This window comes from Cyprinus carpio, chromosome A12, assembly GCF_018340385.1.
Source record: "Cyprinus carpio isolate SPL01 chromosome A12, ASM1834038v1, whole genome shotgun sequence".
In the NCBI taxonomy this organism is placed as follows: domain Eukaryota; kingdom Metazoa; phylum Chordata; class Actinopteri; order Cypriniformes; family Cyprinidae; genus Cyprinus; species Cyprinus carpio.
In genome coordinates, this window is record NC_056583.1 from 13,514,767 (window position 1) to 13,531,893 (window position 17,127).

General features: G+C 35.7%; 4 protein-coding genes across 6 annotated transcripts in view; 2 read left to right on the forward strand and 2 right to left on the reverse strand.

Annotated features, from left to right (window-relative positions):
• Positions 1 to 4,891, forward strand: gch2 (GTP cyclohydrolase 2). The gene is made up of 6 exons (XM_042767665.1): positions 1 to 489; positions 1,590 to 1,699; positions 1,951 to 2,006; positions 2,645 to 2,676; positions 3,263 to 3,347; positions 3,687 to 4,891. Exons 1-6 carry the CDS (start codon positions 183 to 185, stop codon positions 3,814 to 3,816), a joined length of 720 nt encoding a protein of 239 aa, XP_042623599.1. The 5' UTR covers positions 1 to 182; the 3' UTR covers positions 3,817 to 4,891.
• Positions 4,602 to 6,563, reverse strand: cript (cysteine-rich PDZ-binding protein). Its single transcript, XM_019105504.2, has 5 exons — positions 6,416 to 6,563; positions 6,097 to 6,162; positions 5,926 to 5,980; positions 5,735 to 5,838; positions 4,602 to 5,643 (listed from the first exon to the last, which is right to left on the reverse strand). The coding sequence occupies exons 1-5, from the start codon at positions 6,429 to 6,431 to the stop codon at positions 5,579 to 5,581; spliced, it is 306 nt and encodes a 101-aa protein (XP_018961049.1). The 5' UTR covers positions 6,432 to 6,563; the 3' UTR covers positions 4,602 to 5,578.
• Positions 6,121 to 12,963, forward strand: pigf (phosphatidylinositol glycan anchor biosynthesis, class F). Of its 3 annotated transcripts, none has more exons than XM_042767663.1 (6): positions 6,121 to 6,214; positions 7,116 to 7,365; positions 7,457 to 7,548; positions 7,626 to 7,742; positions 9,323 to 9,431; positions 12,305 to 12,963. In XM_042767663.1, exons 1-6 carry the CDS (start codon positions 6,138 to 6,140, stop codon positions 12,416 to 12,418), a joined length of 759 nt encoding a protein of 252 aa, XP_042623597.1. In that variant the 5' UTR covers positions 6,121 to 6,137; the 3' UTR covers positions 12,419 to 12,963. The 3 variants fall into 3 exon arrangements, with proteins under 3 accessions (XP_042623597.1, XP_018961046.1, XP_042623598.1); XM_019105501.2 differs by lacking the exon at positions 6,121 to 6,214 and adding an exon at positions 6,708 to 6,900; XM_042767664.1 differs by lacking the exon at positions 6,121 to 6,214 and adding an exon at positions 6,708 to 6,835.
• rhoq (ras homolog family member Q) overlaps positions 11,800 to 17,127 on the reverse strand; it is an 18,923-nt gene continuing 13,595 nt past the window's right edge. Inside the window, exons 3-5 of the mRNA XM_019105502.2 lie at positions 15,183 to 15,347; positions 13,490 to 13,585; positions 11,800 to 13,334 (exon numbers count right to left, since the gene is read on the reverse strand). Coding sequence (XP_018961047.2) covers positions 13,179 to 13,334; positions 13,490 to 13,585; positions 15,183 to 15,347 — 417 coding nt within the window. The 3' untranslated portion in view covers positions 11,800 to 13,178. The remainder of the gene's footprint in view (positions 13,335 to 13,489; positions 13,586 to 15,182; positions 15,348 to 17,127) is intronic.

Consider the following 17,127-nt stretch of genomic DNA (forward strand, 5'->3'; position numbering starts at 1 on the left):
ATGGGAGAGACTTACACTGCAACTGAATCTCAACTCAGAGGCACCACGACGATCAATACTTACAGGAACCGGTTGCAGTTCTGAAAGAATAGACATCTGATTGCATGTACGACTTTGCTTTTTAAATATATAACAATATTTATAATTTATTCTCTCTTAAAGAGTCATTGAAAGTGCATTCAATGGAATACCAAAAGGCGGCAGAATTGAACGGTTTGTGCAATGGCAAAATTGTCACAGAGTATCTCTGCCGCAACGGCTTTAGCGAGCTGACAGTCGATGCGAAGAAAGTCGCCGTACAGCACAAAAACGAGACATCCCGGAAAGAGGCGGAGGATGAGTCTCGGTTACCTGCTCTGGAGGAGGCGTACACAACCATCCTGCGAGGTCTGGGAGAGAACACGGACCGACAGGGGCTCCTCAAAACCCCGCTCCGTGCAGCAAAGGCCATGCAGTTCCTCACCAAAGGCTACCACGAGACCATCTACGGTGAGTATTATTACTATCCAGAAAATAATTACATTATCCAATTTCATCTGATTTATGATATTTCGTCTCAAATATAGGGTTTCAAACAACGTTTTAGTAAGTAAGTTACAAGTTAGCCATCAGCTATCACTTTCACCAAATGCTTACTATAGCAACAGTAGCCACTCTGCTCATTTCTCTTAAATTACTCTTTTTATACTCTACTGTATATTTCTTTATTATGACTTTACACAACACAAATATACACCAGAAAATGATTATACTACTTCTGTGCTTTGTTTAAAAAGTCTTTAAGATAGCTGACTGTGTGTCACCAAAGACTAGTCGATTGTGCTCCCAAAATGACTGACAGATAAAGTAGACCCTCTGAAAGTCATTGGACTATTAGCACATTGGGTATATATATATATATATATATATATATATATATATATATATATAATATATATATATATATATATATATAATATATAAACTTTAACGTAAATATTTAATAAATATGGTAATACTGAACGTTTTATTTATTTTCTAGCTTTTAATATATAGTTCCATTGTTTATTTTATTAAGACCTGATTTTTTCAGACATGATTTTTAGTTTCCTCTGAGCATTTTTAGATTTAAATCTTAGTCTAGTTCGTAGCTCATCACCAAAATTGGGTTTTATAAGTTACATTCATGGGTATGAATGTAGCAAAAATTATGATGGCATCAAGTTTATCAGTGGGTTATGTTTGGGCAGTCACATAACACCAAAATAATTTTACCCAGTGGTGTGTCTGACAATTCCACTATGTTGGTGCGGTGTTGTATAAAATGCTTATACGTCATTCTGGAATTGCTCAATTAGTCTGCAACAGATGCTGAAAGCACCAGCTGCAATAGCCTGATTGGTGTAAAGGACTTCTTAAACTAATCACATTTAAGTTGCTATGTATTTGCCTCTCTCCTGAACTGACCTGATTTTTGAGAGGGTATTTTAATGCATATTGCTTTCAAAGTTCTTTCATAAACCCTTCCATATTGAATTTTTGTGTGTCCAGTAGCAAAAACTCCATCAAAGTTATGTTACATATTAACATATGTTTATCATGTTCCACAGATGTCCTTAATGATGCCATCTTTGATGAAGACCACGAGGAGCTTGTTATTGTGAAAGATATTGACATGTTTTCACTTTGTGAACATCATCTAGTACCATTTTTTGGCAAGGTATGTCTTGGTATCTGCTGATAATTTCAATGAAAGATGCTTTTAGTCACTCATACTTCTTATGTTATACATATTATGTTATGCTTGATGTTGCACCGTTAAGCAAGGTGGTTTCATGGGTTGTAAAGGGATAATTTATGCATGCATTTGTCTGGGCCTGCGAGAGTGTTGAGTGTTGGGAGGTAACTAGGATTTTTCCAATGAGCTGAAGTACATTAGAAATAAATGACTTTATATTAATTAATTCGTAGGTTCACATTGGATATCTGCCAAGTAAAAAGGTCGTTGGCCTCAGTAAGCTTGCAAGGTGAGTATACAACTTGCAAACACAAACACACACACACACACAATTTAGTGTGCCAGTCTCAGACGGATGGTAAAGGGCCTTGTTCTCACATCAGAGTGGCTCCGAAAAAGAGAACGTATTAGTTACAAGTGGCTGAGTTCTTCTGTTATCACAGCCCATTCACTTGAGGCTTAGATCCAAAGCCTGGCACAGTATCCTGTCCCATCTGAAAAACGCCAGACTAGCTGACTTCTGGCGCTGAGGAAATCCCCCTCAACTCCCACCTCCACTGCAGGGTGGTGGTGGGAACCATTAACATTGCAATCCTCACAAAATATCATGTGCAGCCTGGTGCTTCCTTTGCCTGAGAAAAAAAAAAACAAGACTTCATGAGACACCATTCATCAGCCCCACTGTTATCTATTACTAATCTTATTTCAAAATTGTTTAGAATATTTACCATTTGCACTATAGTTATATACATTTGAGAAACAATATATGTTTACGAGTAAGAGAGTCAGAGCAACACCATATAACACACATACTGAAAAACATAGAGAAATATTCTGCTAATATTGTCATTCTTTGCGCTGTAGGCTGTTTGGTAAGTGTTACATTTTGAGTGTTTTAACATACTATGAATTTTTGTCCCTCTTTAGGATTGTTGAAATTTACAGTCGCAGACTTCAAGGTAACTATCTTATTATTATCATCTAGATATCAAAAAAGGGAGATAGATTTTTTTAAAGAAATAATACTTTTATTCAGCAAGAATGCATTAAATTGTTAAAACGTGACATTTGTTATATTACAAAAGATTTCTGTTTTTAAAAATACATTTTTCTTTTTTTATTCCTCAAATAAAATCCATATCAAATAAAATTGATCACGGTTTCCACAAAAATATTAATGAGCCCAATTGTTTTCAACATTGACTGATGTCAGCATATAAAACTGATTTCTGAAGGATCATGTGACACTAAAGACTGGAGTAATGACTGCTTAAAGTTCTGCTTTGCCAACACAGGAATACATTACATTCTCCCATTTAGTAAAATAGAAAACAGTTATTTAAATTTTAATAATATTTCACAACATTACTATTTTTACTGTACTGTATTTTTTAACTTACTTATATGGTAACATTATAGTCCTGTATAACATTTATTTTGAGCATTAACATCCCTCAGTCTCAATAGACTTTACTGTTGAATCCATGCTCTTGTTTCATATTTGTTGTTTTTTCAGCATTTTACTGTTAATTTTGTTTATTGCAGTTCAAGAGCGCCTAACAAAGCAAATAGCAATGGCAATCTCTGAGGCCTTGCAGCCTGTCGGTGTGGCAGTTGTCATCGAGGCAGCGTAAGTATTAACAAAACACAATCATTTGATTAGATTGCAAAAGATTTTTTAAAGTTATTAGACATAACATTATTTAATACAGTAAACATATACAAAATATGCAAACCCAAACCTAATACTGTAATATATCCTATACTTCTTTCTCATAAATCTGTGTTTCTTAATATAGTTAAATGCAATTAGATTTCATGTAACTTTAAAGCTCAGAATACAGTACAGTCATTCAGCTGCGTCTCACAGTGGCTGTTATGGTTGATGAATTATTCCTACAATAATGAGCATGAAATTTTGTATGTTGTAAATGTTATCTGTGACCCGAATGGATGTTTGTTTTTGTAGTCACATGTGTATGGTCATGCGTGGAGTGCAGAAGATGAACAGTCGTACTGTGACCAGTGCCATGCTGGGCGCGTTCAGAGAGGATCCAAAAGCTCGAGAAGAGTTCCTGGCCCTGACCAAAAGCGCATAGTGATCACACTTCCTTCCCTGCTCCGACTCCATCAGTGGGTTTACAGCCAAATATGTCAACGAATATTTTCTACATTTAAAACCCTCCATGGTGCTAAGAGATCTAATCTCACTGAGCCAGAGCTGCAGATCTTTCCACCAGCTACTGAGACTCAGCCTGATGCTGAAACTCAGGGGTCTTCACTGTTTGCATATAAAATGTGAATATTGAAGGATCAGTGTTAAATGAACCACTAGTTTTGAGCAAAAGACCTTGAGAAACTAACACTGAATGGCCAAATATGCACACAACTGCCTTAAAACTTATAGAATTGTCTAATTTCTATGATTTTACTTCTGTTATTAACAATTACTAAATGAACTTATTGCCTCAGATACAGTACTTGTCTAACCATATGACTTTTTACAAAATGAAGATATTATAACTAATATGTATATAACTTTAAAATATTTTTTTTTTTGGTCATATTCTGATATATTTACTTTGTCATATACTCCGATATATCTGAATATTTAAAAGGTCATAAGCAAAAATGATGAATAATGTATAGTTCTATCAATGAAAGGTTTCTTGTGACATTACTGTGTGGCATAATTTATATTTGGTTACAAATAAACAACATTGCCATTAGGATATTGTCACTTTTTCTTTTCTTTTTTTACATAATATATGGAACTGAATTGTATAAGAAAACAATTGTAAACTATGCCAAATTCAACAATAAAGCACCATTATGAAATGCATTTCTCTCTGCTTTCTTATGCAAAAGACTGATCTCTGCTAAATGTTGTCACGATTTTATTTGTCAAGAAATATTTACAGATGTAAAAACAGTCTCTTCGGTGTAATAGGTGTCCTGGACAATTCTTAATTTAACTGATATTAAAGAAAATGATATTATACAGTATCTATGTATTGCTATGTTGTGACTTCTCACACTTAAAATGTGGCAAAATAAAATAAATTACACAAACTGTAAGAGCATCAACAAGTTACTGTCCTATTATGATACTATTATGTGGGTTCAAGAGACATGAAATCAAAAACTACCCAATTACAAATGATCACTGAAAAAGCAAACAACAAACAAGATCTCCAGAAAACATCTCCAACAGTGTTGACAAAAAGAACCAGCGGCAGAAGAATAAGTGGAAACAGCTATAAACATTTATGTACACTGTCTTATATTGGCATGTCACTGTCTATTTGTTTCATATTTACATTAGATTCTTTAATAGCGACGCTGCCTTGGAAACAGTAGAGGAAATATCACTTCAAACAAGATAGATATATTTAATTTTTTTTTTTTTTTCCACTGTGGGAAGAGGTAACATTTAAAAGTCAAAGTCTAAACTTTGGTAAGGTCCAATGGCTAAGTAAGTAAAAAAGCCATGAGGAGAACTTATTTTTATTCAAATGGCCTAACCACTGTCATGTTTGGCAGTATTAAAATGATAAATTATTTATTTATTCAAAAAAATTAAATAAAATGAATAAGACCATTTACAAAACATGTTTCATGTTACATTGTCCAAACAGTACAAGCCGAAATATTGCTCGAAGGTTGTTAAGTGAGAGAAAAATACCACTAACATATTTTCATATAAATACACTCCTCTCGCACCTCTTTGCCACAAAACACCGCAAACTTAACTCTTCTGTGAACGTAAATGATCATTCTCAACACTCAGAAGTGTCAACACAGTCATCCACAAACATTCCCTTCTCAGCTAAAGACAGATCTCCAGCAACAAACACCAAATCAAACTGAGGTCTGTTTGTAGTTCTTGGTATCAAGAACCTTCTTCCCACACATGGCACAGATTCCTGCAAAAGTAGAAAAAGAGGGGTGATGAGAACATATAGATGTGTGACGGAAACAAAAGAGCATCGAAGCATCCCTCACTGTGTGTCTCACCTTTTTTGTAAGCACATCCCTGGCAGTAATGTGAACCAGACTGATGGACAGAGCTTTTGCATATTCTGCATGTGGAAAATCCCGATTTTCCATAAGGATCAAATCTGTCAAATTTGTATAAATATTTTCATCACGTCATCATAACTCTCATACTTATGTTGAAGTACAGTATAAAATTTCAAGCGACAAACCTGGCTTTTTTTGAAGTCAGCATTTTATTTTCATTAAGCTTTCGACCACCACTCTCTGAAATACATATATATATATATTTTTAGGGCAGTATTCTGTTTTGACGAGGCATAAATACACATATATAAAAGGGTAACAGACATAAAGCATTATTGAACCTTTAAAACCATTACCTGTTGTGTTTCTAGCCCCATCTTTCCAGGTATCTGGCGTGATGACTCGCCCCAGTTTCTTCTCGCCTGCGGAGGACATCAAAACATACGTATTTCACATAAGTCCGACAAATTGCATGTATGGTTGTCGTCATATTGATGTTTAAAGCGACGTTCATATTTATAGCACACTGTGTTGTTGTTTCTTTCGCTGATCTTGCTAGCGAGCCAAAGCTACTGAATTATTATTGCACGAACTCCAATAATAATGACGAAGACACACTGGAGTAAAACAAATAATCCTTTGATATACATTATGGTTTATGATGTGCCAACTCACACTTCTCGCAAACCATCTTCAAATGTATCAGATAATCGTATCTTACACGTCTAGATAGTTTTCAGTTGTTGTAAAAATGAAGCTAGAAACCCTTAGTCTAGTGACGAATTCGATTAGTTATCAAAATAAAGGTCCCAACAAATATCACTCAGTGTAGTTGCATTAAGCGAGAAACAAAAATATTGAGCAGTAAAAGTGACCAATAATAATGTTTAAATTGTTTTATTATTATAATCTTTTATTAGGTTTTGTTTAGCTGAAAGTGATTATTGGTGACTTCGTTCTACCGGAAGTACACGTCAGTCATGTTTTGTAAATAAACTGTTCGACTTTTATATTTATTTGTAGTCTTATGGCGTTCGGTGTAGAAATAGTACGATTGTAATTTGTGCATATTTGTTTAAGTGCTCGATGAATTTGGTAAAGCATTAATTTAGGGATTTTTATTTGTGGATATAACTTAAACTAGTCACACCACTCCACTGGTAAGTCTTTTCTTTGAAGTCGAGTTAATTGTTAAATTAAACACTTATTTTAGCTGTGTGCAAAATAGTGTCCTTTGCCTTTTCACAAATGGAGATCGCCAATCTCGTTGACCTTACATGAAATAATTCGATAGTAACACACACGACTTTAACATCTCTTTTGCAATCGTTCCTTCATCCCATTGATTTAACTTACTCTCCTTGTTCTTTTTCAGGTACCACCATTTAACCTCCATAATGTGGGATGTTGAGATCAGGGGCATGGCATCGGCTCATGCAATTGTTGCTTCCTCCATCTTCATGGCAACTGTGATGCCTGCTGTGTTTGTGGAAAACTTCTCTGTTTATGGGACCCACATGGTTTGGCTGTATTGTGTGGCTGGATCTGTTGCTGTGGTCAACATTACAGTCTTTTGGCTTCTTGGCATCAGCCCACCAACTAAGAAAAACACACTGAGCTACAAGGTAGAGACGGGCAAAATGTTCTGCAATTATATGCAAACATAATTGATGACTTTCATAATTTGCTGAGTTTCCTTTGTTATTTATTTGACAGCTCAACAGATTGTTCAGATCCTGTTTGTACTTTTTATTGTCATGCCTCTTTTTTCATACTGTGGTGGTACTATACGGTGCACCTTTGCTTGAGTAAGTACATGCTGGTTAATTTGTTTGTTGTCTCAAAATGTAAAATACCAATGTATAAGTCATACATCACATTGTAGGTCTGCTCTGGAGACATTTTCTCTGGCTGTGCTGCTGTCCACACTCACGACACTGAGATGTCTCTGTATCCTGGGTCCTAATGTACAGGCGTGGATCCGGGTTTTCAGCAGAGATGGGTAAGCACAGGATAAACTCTCTACAAGAAGCACTGGAATTATTGCCTGCTTCCTGGTTTGTGTGTGATTGTTTCAGATACAGTCCTCAGTGGCTGGAATCCACTAGATGGAGACCTCGTCCAACTTTGACGAATGGGTGCAACAGTCCTCATAGTTTCACAGACAGGGGATTATTGTATGATGAGCACCTTATATCTAGAGTAAATGAAGCAAAACTCTTTTGAAAGGACAGTTGCAATGCTCAAATCCCAATATGTGAGTAACTAGAGTTTAATTGGTTTTTAGTTCTTAGATTTATTTTTTTTAATTATTAAATTGATACTATGTCGTTAAATGAATGTTTTGTCATTACTTACTCCCATGTCGTTCCAAACCTGATTTTGGATGAAAACCGGGAGGCCTGTGACTGTCCCATAGACTGACAAATAAATAACAGTGTCAAGGTCCATAAAAGGTATTAAAGTCGTCGTCAGAATACTCCATCTGCCATCAGACCTGCAATCTGGGTTATATGAAGCGACGGGAACACTTTCTGTAAGCGAAGAAAACCAAAATAATGACTTTTTTCAATAATTCCTTTGTCAATGGTCTCCTCTGTGTCTCTCCATATCACTGTATGTTGTGTATGCTCTTCTGTATCATCCGTGCCATAGGGATGTGCTGTTTTATTTCAAATCAAAGCTAAATACATGTAGAAACAGCGTATCCTTGTGGTGCGGATGACACAGAAGGGCATCCAAAATATCTTAAATCATCTTCAGAAGACGTTCAAAGTTTTTACGGGTTTGGAACGACATGGGTGTAAGTGATTAATGACAAAATTTTCATTTTGGGGTGGAGTAAACATTTAAGCACTGCAGGAAATTTATCTCTCAGATGTAAATATGCAGTGCATGGTCTGTTTTCATCGAACGTTCATAGTCCTCTTGTATCTTATAACATTGCACTCTATATCATCCTCATATTTAATGACCTACATACAACATTTTTTAATTATATACACTATCACAAACGTTTGGGATTGGTAAGATTTGAATGTTTTTGAATGTTTTTGCATTTATATGATCAAAAATACAAATAAATAAAAGCAGAAATATTATATTATAAATATTATTACAATTTAAAATAACTTTTCTATTTGAATATGTTTTTAAATGTAATTTATTTCTGAATTTTACTCTTCAGTGTCACATGATCCTTCGAAAATGATTTTAATATGCTGATTTGGTGCTCAGAAACATTTCTTATTATCATCAGTGTTAAAAACAGTTGTGCTGCTTAATTATTTTGTGGAAACCATTATACTTTTTTCAAGATACTTTGATGAATAGAAATTTTAAAAGAATAGCATTTATTTAAAATCTTTTTTTTTTTCTGGTAATAATGGAGTCTGTACAGTCACTTTTGGTCCATTTAATGCATCCTTGCTGACCTCAAACTTTTGAACGGTAGTGTATGTTTATATGAAAACTGCTTCTTTTTGTATGGTTCATTTTCTGTATTCAGGAGTGATGTCTGTATTTTATTCACTTTAATTTGTTATTAGTAATATTATGATGTTAAGCATGTGTCATTTTCAGGGCGATGTCAGTGTGGGACACCTCTCTTCAGATTACCACTGGCTGTAGTGTGATTGGGGCCTGGCTGGGAGCTTTCCCTATTCCTCTCGACTGGGACAGACCCTGGCAGGTCAGTGTGATGAGACTAATGCAGTATTGCAATGCCAACTGGTCTCAGAAATTCCAGTCAAAAGGAATGTTAGTTAGAATGAATGTTTGATGAACCAAAAGCCCCTTAAAACTTTGTCGCTTAATGAGAGCATTGTTTAGTTACATTCTTATGCTCGGTGAAGAGAGCAGATTTCTGCTGTGGCAGCAGATTTTCAGTAGAGGGTTCCTTGTTTCAAAGCTCTTGCTCTAATGCTGCAGCAAACCTCAGAAAGGAGGAACATGCCAGAGAAATGTTTTTGCTCTGTATATGCTACTGTTCAAAAGTTTGGGGTCAGTAATTTTTATTTTTAGAAAGAAATGACTGCTTTTATTCAGCACGGATGTATTAAATTGATGAAAAGTGATAATTTTGACTTTTATTGTTAGAAAAAAATTCTATTTTAAATAAACGCAGTTCTTTTTACCTTTATTCATCAAATAATCCTGAAAAAATTATCACAGGTTCCAAAAAAATATTAAGCAGCACAACTGTTTCCAACGTTGATAATAAATCAACATATTAGAATGACTTCTGAAGGATCATGTGACACTGAAGACTGGAGTAGTGGCTGGTGAAAATTCAGCTTTGCATCACAGAAATAAATTATATTTTAAAGTATATTAAAATAGAAAATCATTATTTTAAATGGTAATAATATTTTACAATATTACCGTTTTATTTTATTTTTTGGTCAAATAAATGCAGTCTTGATAAAAAATGACTTTTTTTTTTTTTTTTTTTTTTTTTTTTTTTAAATAAACATTACAAATCTTACTGATGCCAAACTTTTTTAACAGCAGTATAAATATTTTGGTTTTGTTTTACTTTGAGTTTTTTTGTTTATGCATTCTGTTTATAACATTTTCTGTATAATTATTTATTGCTTCTTAAAGGGATTGTTTAACAAAATTTTTAATTCATTCACTTTTCTCCTGCAGAAAACAAAATGAGATATTATGATGTCCATTTAATAAAAGCCAACGGGGTTCAATGTTGCTTTGGACTCCCCTGATTTTCATTGTATGGGTAAAAAAAACTCAAAAAAGCATGTATCTTTTTACTCAGAAAAATTAAACTTGCTTTCTTTTATATCACAAACATCTAAACTACCAGCTAAAATTTTGGAATAATGAAGATTTTTAAAATGTTTTTGGAAAAGTACTCTTATTACACTACCGAGAACCCTTTTAGACAATATACACAGCCTCTCAACCAGTAAATCGTACAGGATAGCCATATACAGATTAAGTTGGGAATGAACCAATCTTCATGAAAAATGTAATGTTCTCAAAGCATGTAAGGACTGCACTGGTACTTCAATTATTTATGTGTTGTACAGAGACATTGATCAGAGGCCAGTGTTTGCCCTCGTTTTGCCCACAAAATGTCACGCTGAAGTCTCCCATGTGTGCTTTCTGACACGCTCTCTACACTCAGATGTCTAGACGAGAGCAGACAGAGGAGAGAGACTCATTACGGGAGTGAGGCTGCCGTACAGTGATTCCTCAACATATGATGATGGGAAATTCTGGGGTGGTGCAATCCAGATGCTTTTCTTTAGAGTAATGAAGAGTGGTGTAACTCACACTCCTTCTCATTTCCATGACACTCTTGTAATATTGCAGGCCATTTTATGGTCTTGAGATAATTGAATAATCAATTTTGCTGACATTTTTTTCATTCTAAGACACAAATCTTCAGTCATTTAGGGATCAAGTATGAAGGGAGGAAATCTTATTCTCTGTATAAAAAAAAGACAGAAGAGGATGGATAGCGCTTATCAAATATTTTGTTACTATATATACACATACACATTCAAAAGTTTGGGGTTAATCTTTTTCTTTTAAGAAATTAATTATTTTATTCAGAAAGGATGCATTGCATCAAATCTGATAAGTACATTATATTTCAAATAAATGCTGTTATTTTGAACTTTCTGTACAGTTCAAAAAAAACATTTAGTTTCCAAAAAAAAAAAGCAGCTAATAAGAAATGTAGCACCAAAACGGCATATAAGAATGATTTCTGAAGGATCATGTGACACTGAAGACTGGAGTGAAGGAATGAAGTACATTTAAAATAAAAACATTTATTTTAAATAAGAATTATTGAAATAATTATTACGTATTATTGGATTTTAGTTTTTTTTTTTTTATTGAATTAGGATTTTGAGTTTGAGAGTTTTATTTTTATTTATTATTATTGTTACAGAACTTTTGAACGATGGCATATTTTTTTTTCACTTAATTAGTATAATATAATAATTTTTTCTTCAAGTAGGTGCAAGAGTGAAATAAGGCATTCAAATCTATACGAGGAAGCAACAAGACAAAAAAAAGACAAAATATTAGAAAAACCTGTTTTATAGTCAGTAAATATTTTGAGGCAAGTCATTAAATTTACTTTTATCCACTGTGCATTAGGCATCAACAGCAATTTCATATTTAACGTTTTCTCATAAAACCATTGTGCCTTTTAATGTTTACATTTGCATTCCATATATCTACCATTTATAAAGGCTTTTTTGTTGTTGCTCACAATGTGCTGGAAGCTTTAAAGACCACTCCACATATTTGCATGGACTGCAAGAAATTCATAAAAAATAAAATTGAAATCACCTTGATCATATGATGCAAAAATTCAAAATGCAAAGCAGTTGGCACACACCTGAGAGGCAAGGCCACCCATACATAACACTTAAAACTCAACGTTAAAAAAGAAAGAGGAAGAAAGCAGTCTCGAATACAAAATTTGGTTGGTAAAACACCACAGTGATTCTGTAGAATTTGCAGTCAGTCACTTGTGCTCCCGCAAAAAGACAGTTTTGATAATTTTGTGGCTCCTCTGTCCAGGTTTGGCCCATTTCTTGTACCCTTGGGGCAACTACTGGATTTCTGACTGGCCTCCTTGCTGCTCCCGTCTGGATCCACTGGCATCGCAAACAGCTCACCTACAAGCTCAAGTGAGGAAAAGAACACAATCACAGGCCACCAGGAACTGAGAGAGAAAAGATCCAGGCTGGAGTCAAAAGATGACTGTCCGTCCAAGCACCTGCTCCAAATCCAAGAAATGATGCTGGACTCTGAGGTCACATTTACAACAGTAAAAAAAAAAATCTGTCGTTTCTGTTATTTTTTTTATTTATTTTTTTTGTAGAATAGATATTTAATTTGTCATATGCTCCTAATGGCAGTAATTATTCGATCATTCCTCTCTTTTTCCTGTAAATAAAGCCAGTACTGACTTGAGACATTTTGTAAAAAAGCAACTGTTTTGCAACCCAAATTGAGATGATGAGTTTCCCTTTTCGAAGTTAAAAAAGTCTTACTTCTGTAAATGATCCATGGGTTTGGTTGTGCTGTTTAGGCTTGTATGGGTGTGGTCTCTCAAATGAACTCAGAAATACAGTTTGATCGTTCTTGGTCGTTAGAAAGGGTGTCTCAGACATCTCTTTCACTCTCTGTTCTCTGTGCTTATGTGTTCAATAAATCATTTTGTCCATTGTATTCCATCTCAATGTTTAGTGTTCTTTTGTAATTTCTCCCTGAACGATGCGTCTTTTTGTCAGTTCTACTTGTCATTCGCCCATAACTTGGGACCTTTCACATATTTTAGTCGTAGGTGACTGGGCCCATTGGTTCACCATGTCTGAGTTCAGAAGTCAGATTGGAATCTGGTTGGTTGTCAGTTCTTGCTTTCTTTCACTGGTGCCCCTGAGCTGGTGTATCATGTGATGAGGCAGCAGTTGATGCAGCGTGGGCCCAGTCTTCGCTTGAGCGCACCTTTCTTAGGAGCCAGAATAGCTATAATGGCCTCATCGAACACAGTCTTCAGGCCTTTCTGTGTCAGTGCTGAGCATTCAACATAACAGCAGGCACCAATCTGGAAAGGCATAGAAATGAGACATCTTTTAGGTCAAACCAGCAAGTCATGACAATCTTTTCACTTTCCTTTTGACCCATGTCTGAGTCTTTTCACAGAAAAAGTTTCAGTTTTGTTTTGTCCTTGAGAAAAAAGGAAGTATCCATTTTCCTCACCTCCTTGGCTAGCTTTTGGCCCTGTTCTGTCACAATGGGCTTTTCCTTCACATCGTTCAGCTTGGCAATAGTCTTGGGATCATCCCGCAGGTCAATCTACAGCCAAAAATGGAGACAGAGACAAATTCACAGTTAAGCATGCTCAACGTGAGAGGTTAACTGTATGAGCACATGTGCTCTCTGCATTTCTTTTGAGGACGACTGATGAGATTCCATACGATGGGGTTTGTTTTTAGAGCAGAAGGCTCCAGGAAATTCAACCCAGGACCAGATGGTGGCATGTGTCTGCAGACTCCCCTTTCACCTAAAAAGTACCACCGCAGTTGTCTAGGAGGGACTGCGTCTTCCCTGGTTTCAATTAAAATTCCACTTCATCTAAGTTTGAGTTTTTGCCAGCTGCTCTCCATACATCCACGGAGGTATTACCAAACCACTTCACAGAGCAGTACTTCCTTCACATCATCCAATTAGGCTTGTGGAGCACAAATTGAAAAGGTTTCCTTTAAATATGTCAACAGCAGAAGTGAAGCTTTGCAGGGTTCAGGGTAGGGCTACATGATTCAAGGCCGAAAAAATAAATCTAACTGAAATTGATAAAAATCGTCACTGTGAAAAAAAAGAAAAATCCAAGTTTGCTGTGTGCTTGTTTGTAGGACATAATTTCTTAATTCTCCAACATTAAACCACTTTTATTTTGAAGGAAAACCACAGGCAACACTTAAAGCTTCTTTTTTATTACAAGTATGAGAAGATGGTAGGAGCATGTTGCATTCCCAAAAGCACATTAAAGTGGCCCAAACTCACAAATACAGATGCAGAGATGAGTTTGCATGCAACAGCTTTAATAATCGCATTAAGCTCTATCATGATTTATCGATTTTATCCAGATTTATCGCGCAGCCCTAGTTCGGGGTCCTTGTTCCCTTTGACTCTGTCTGGCCTCCTTTCTTATCAATTGCACTGCATCTGTATTCATCTTGCTCTGTGGTCTGATTAAGACAAGAAGCATGCACACAGCAATAAACATGACCTGAAAGGACTGATGGGGCTGATGACAAACCCTCACTCTTGACACACATAGGTTATTGTATTTGCCAAACCACAATTATAAGCCATTTGGATAATTTCACTGACAATATAATGCTGTGAACACTGTATGACTGAACCTTTCATGATGGCACACAAATCAATATTTTCAATCCATAATATTACCACAATTTAAACACACATCAGTTAACAACCACATTGGATTCTCCCAGAACATAAATATCTGTAGATAAATATAAATAAACACAAATTTCAGTAATTCTGACACACAAAAAACATTTAAAAACAAAAGTTTGGGCTACATTTGGAATAGAAGGCCTATACTAGGGATGTACAATATATTGATAACATATTGGTTATTGGCCGATATTTGAGACATTTGAACATCAGTCTTGTTTGATATTGGATTTATACTGTATAAAGAGCATATTTTTAATATTCAATATTAGTTAATATATAAGTTCATCTAAAAAAAAAAAGAACAATTTTAATAGATACATTTCCAAGAAAATAACTAGACACCAATATAGCCACAGTAAAACATCAGCATACTGTAGCGTTCTTGTGTATTTTGTTGCAATTTTCTGCACTGTTTCACATACAATTAGAAAAAGTATACAGTATGTGCAGCAGCAGGTGTGCGTACCTGAGTACCAATGAGCAAGTAAGGGACGTTAGGTGCATACTCCTGCAGCTCAGGGACCCACTCCTCTCTCACGTTCTGGAAGCTGGCTGGATTCACCACGGAGAAGCAAATGAGAAAGACATCTGTCATGGGGTAGGACAGGGGTCGCAGGCGATCATAGTCCTCCTGTCAGAACAGAGGACACTGGGTAAATACAAGTACTGAGTCTTTTTTACAGCTCATTAGGTCAACAATGGCCAAAAACGCATCAGGAATGCACTCAAAAGTTGTTATCAGAAGCATTTAGTTTAGTAAACTATCCTAATATGTGCTTGCTTCGAACAGAAAGTGTCATTTCCTTCTCTACAAATATTAACTAATAGCATCCACTGCTGTATTGAATCACTGTCCACAAATGCTCTGTAATGGAACTTTATCAACAATCACTTTAGCAGCAACCAGAAATTATGCTGACCCCAATGATTGAGCAGAGATTAATATGATTTAGATTATGGCTTGTGACCCATAAATCCATATTTCATTCAAAAGCATTTCCTCCGTCTTCCCGTTCGTCCTCTAAAGCAGCACGGAGGCAGAGACATGTCCTCTGGAAACCAGAAATCCCAGACGCTACAACAGATAAGCCTGGATTTACTGGGGACATGTGACTGATATTTTTGGGAACTTGTTTTTTTTCCAACATGTGTGTGTTTGTGCGTCTCCACAGGCAGTGTGTGTGTTGGTATACAATCATCCATGGTTATTCTTTCTAATGAGAGTGTGTATAAACTATAACAGCATGTGCCTCTGGCCATGCGTTGCAGTATAAACATTTCATTTGCGACAGGGCTTCCAGGGCTTTTCATTTCTGGGCTTCCAGAAATGAAACCTCAGAAATGTGGAGCCAGTGTTTCTTAGCTTCAGAGTTTAATTTACCGTGACGTCTCTCATCTTGGAGTACCTTTGCATCTGAACCGCAAGGGACGTTACTAACTACTGCCAACTGAAGACTGCGAGTGAAAAAGTACTTGTGCCAGTTTCCATAACTTGGAGCTCTTCAGGATTTCTAAAGCCTTGAGGTGCATTCATATTAAAACTAGGGCTGGACCAGAATATTAGATTATTTGAATATTCCTTTGGTGGGTTGGCATTCGATTTTCAATTTTAAGATTCAAATATTCTTTTTTTTTTTTGAACACCTGGGATCCCCCGTGAAACAGTTCTCATTCGCTCTTGAATATAGCTGCTTTTTTTTTACTATTTGGCTGAACAGTTCTAAGAACTGTCAGGTACGGTTACAGTTGTATTTCGGTTAGAGTTGTATTTTGAAGTGAGATTGGTATCCTTTATTGGCTGGGAATTATGGTTACGGTTAGACATTCTCTGTGCTTTTAGAGTGCATGTGCGTGACTTTGCCACTCTGTTGCCTGGCTACCAGTTCCTCCACAGCTGGCTAAATAAGCGGAAATGTACTATTTGATCAAACAGCCAAGTAAACAGCTACGCTACATTCAATATAAAAAAGAAAAAAAAAAATGTCTGAGACCGTTTGGTCTGTGGAGGAAACATTTGCGCTTATTTATATTATACCCGTCGTCACCTTCTGTTTATTTTATTTTTCACATCAAGAGTTGTGTCCTTTTTTCTATTATTGAACGAAGTAAATATCAGATAAAAAAGTTGTCCCAAAAACAGAAATATCTGATCATCGTTCATATAGCTGTTTATATTTCACTTGTATTACCAAAGCAACTGACGCAACTAAAACAACCGGTGGGCTTGAGACTGTCCCATAGACTGCCAAATAAATAACAGTGTCAAGGTCCAGAAAAGAATGAAAAGCATCATCAGAATAGTCCACCTGCCATCAGTGATTCAACCGTAACTTTGTGAAGCGACAAGAATACTTTTTGTACACTAAGAAAACAAAAATAACGACTTTATTCAACAATTCCTCTCCTCTGTG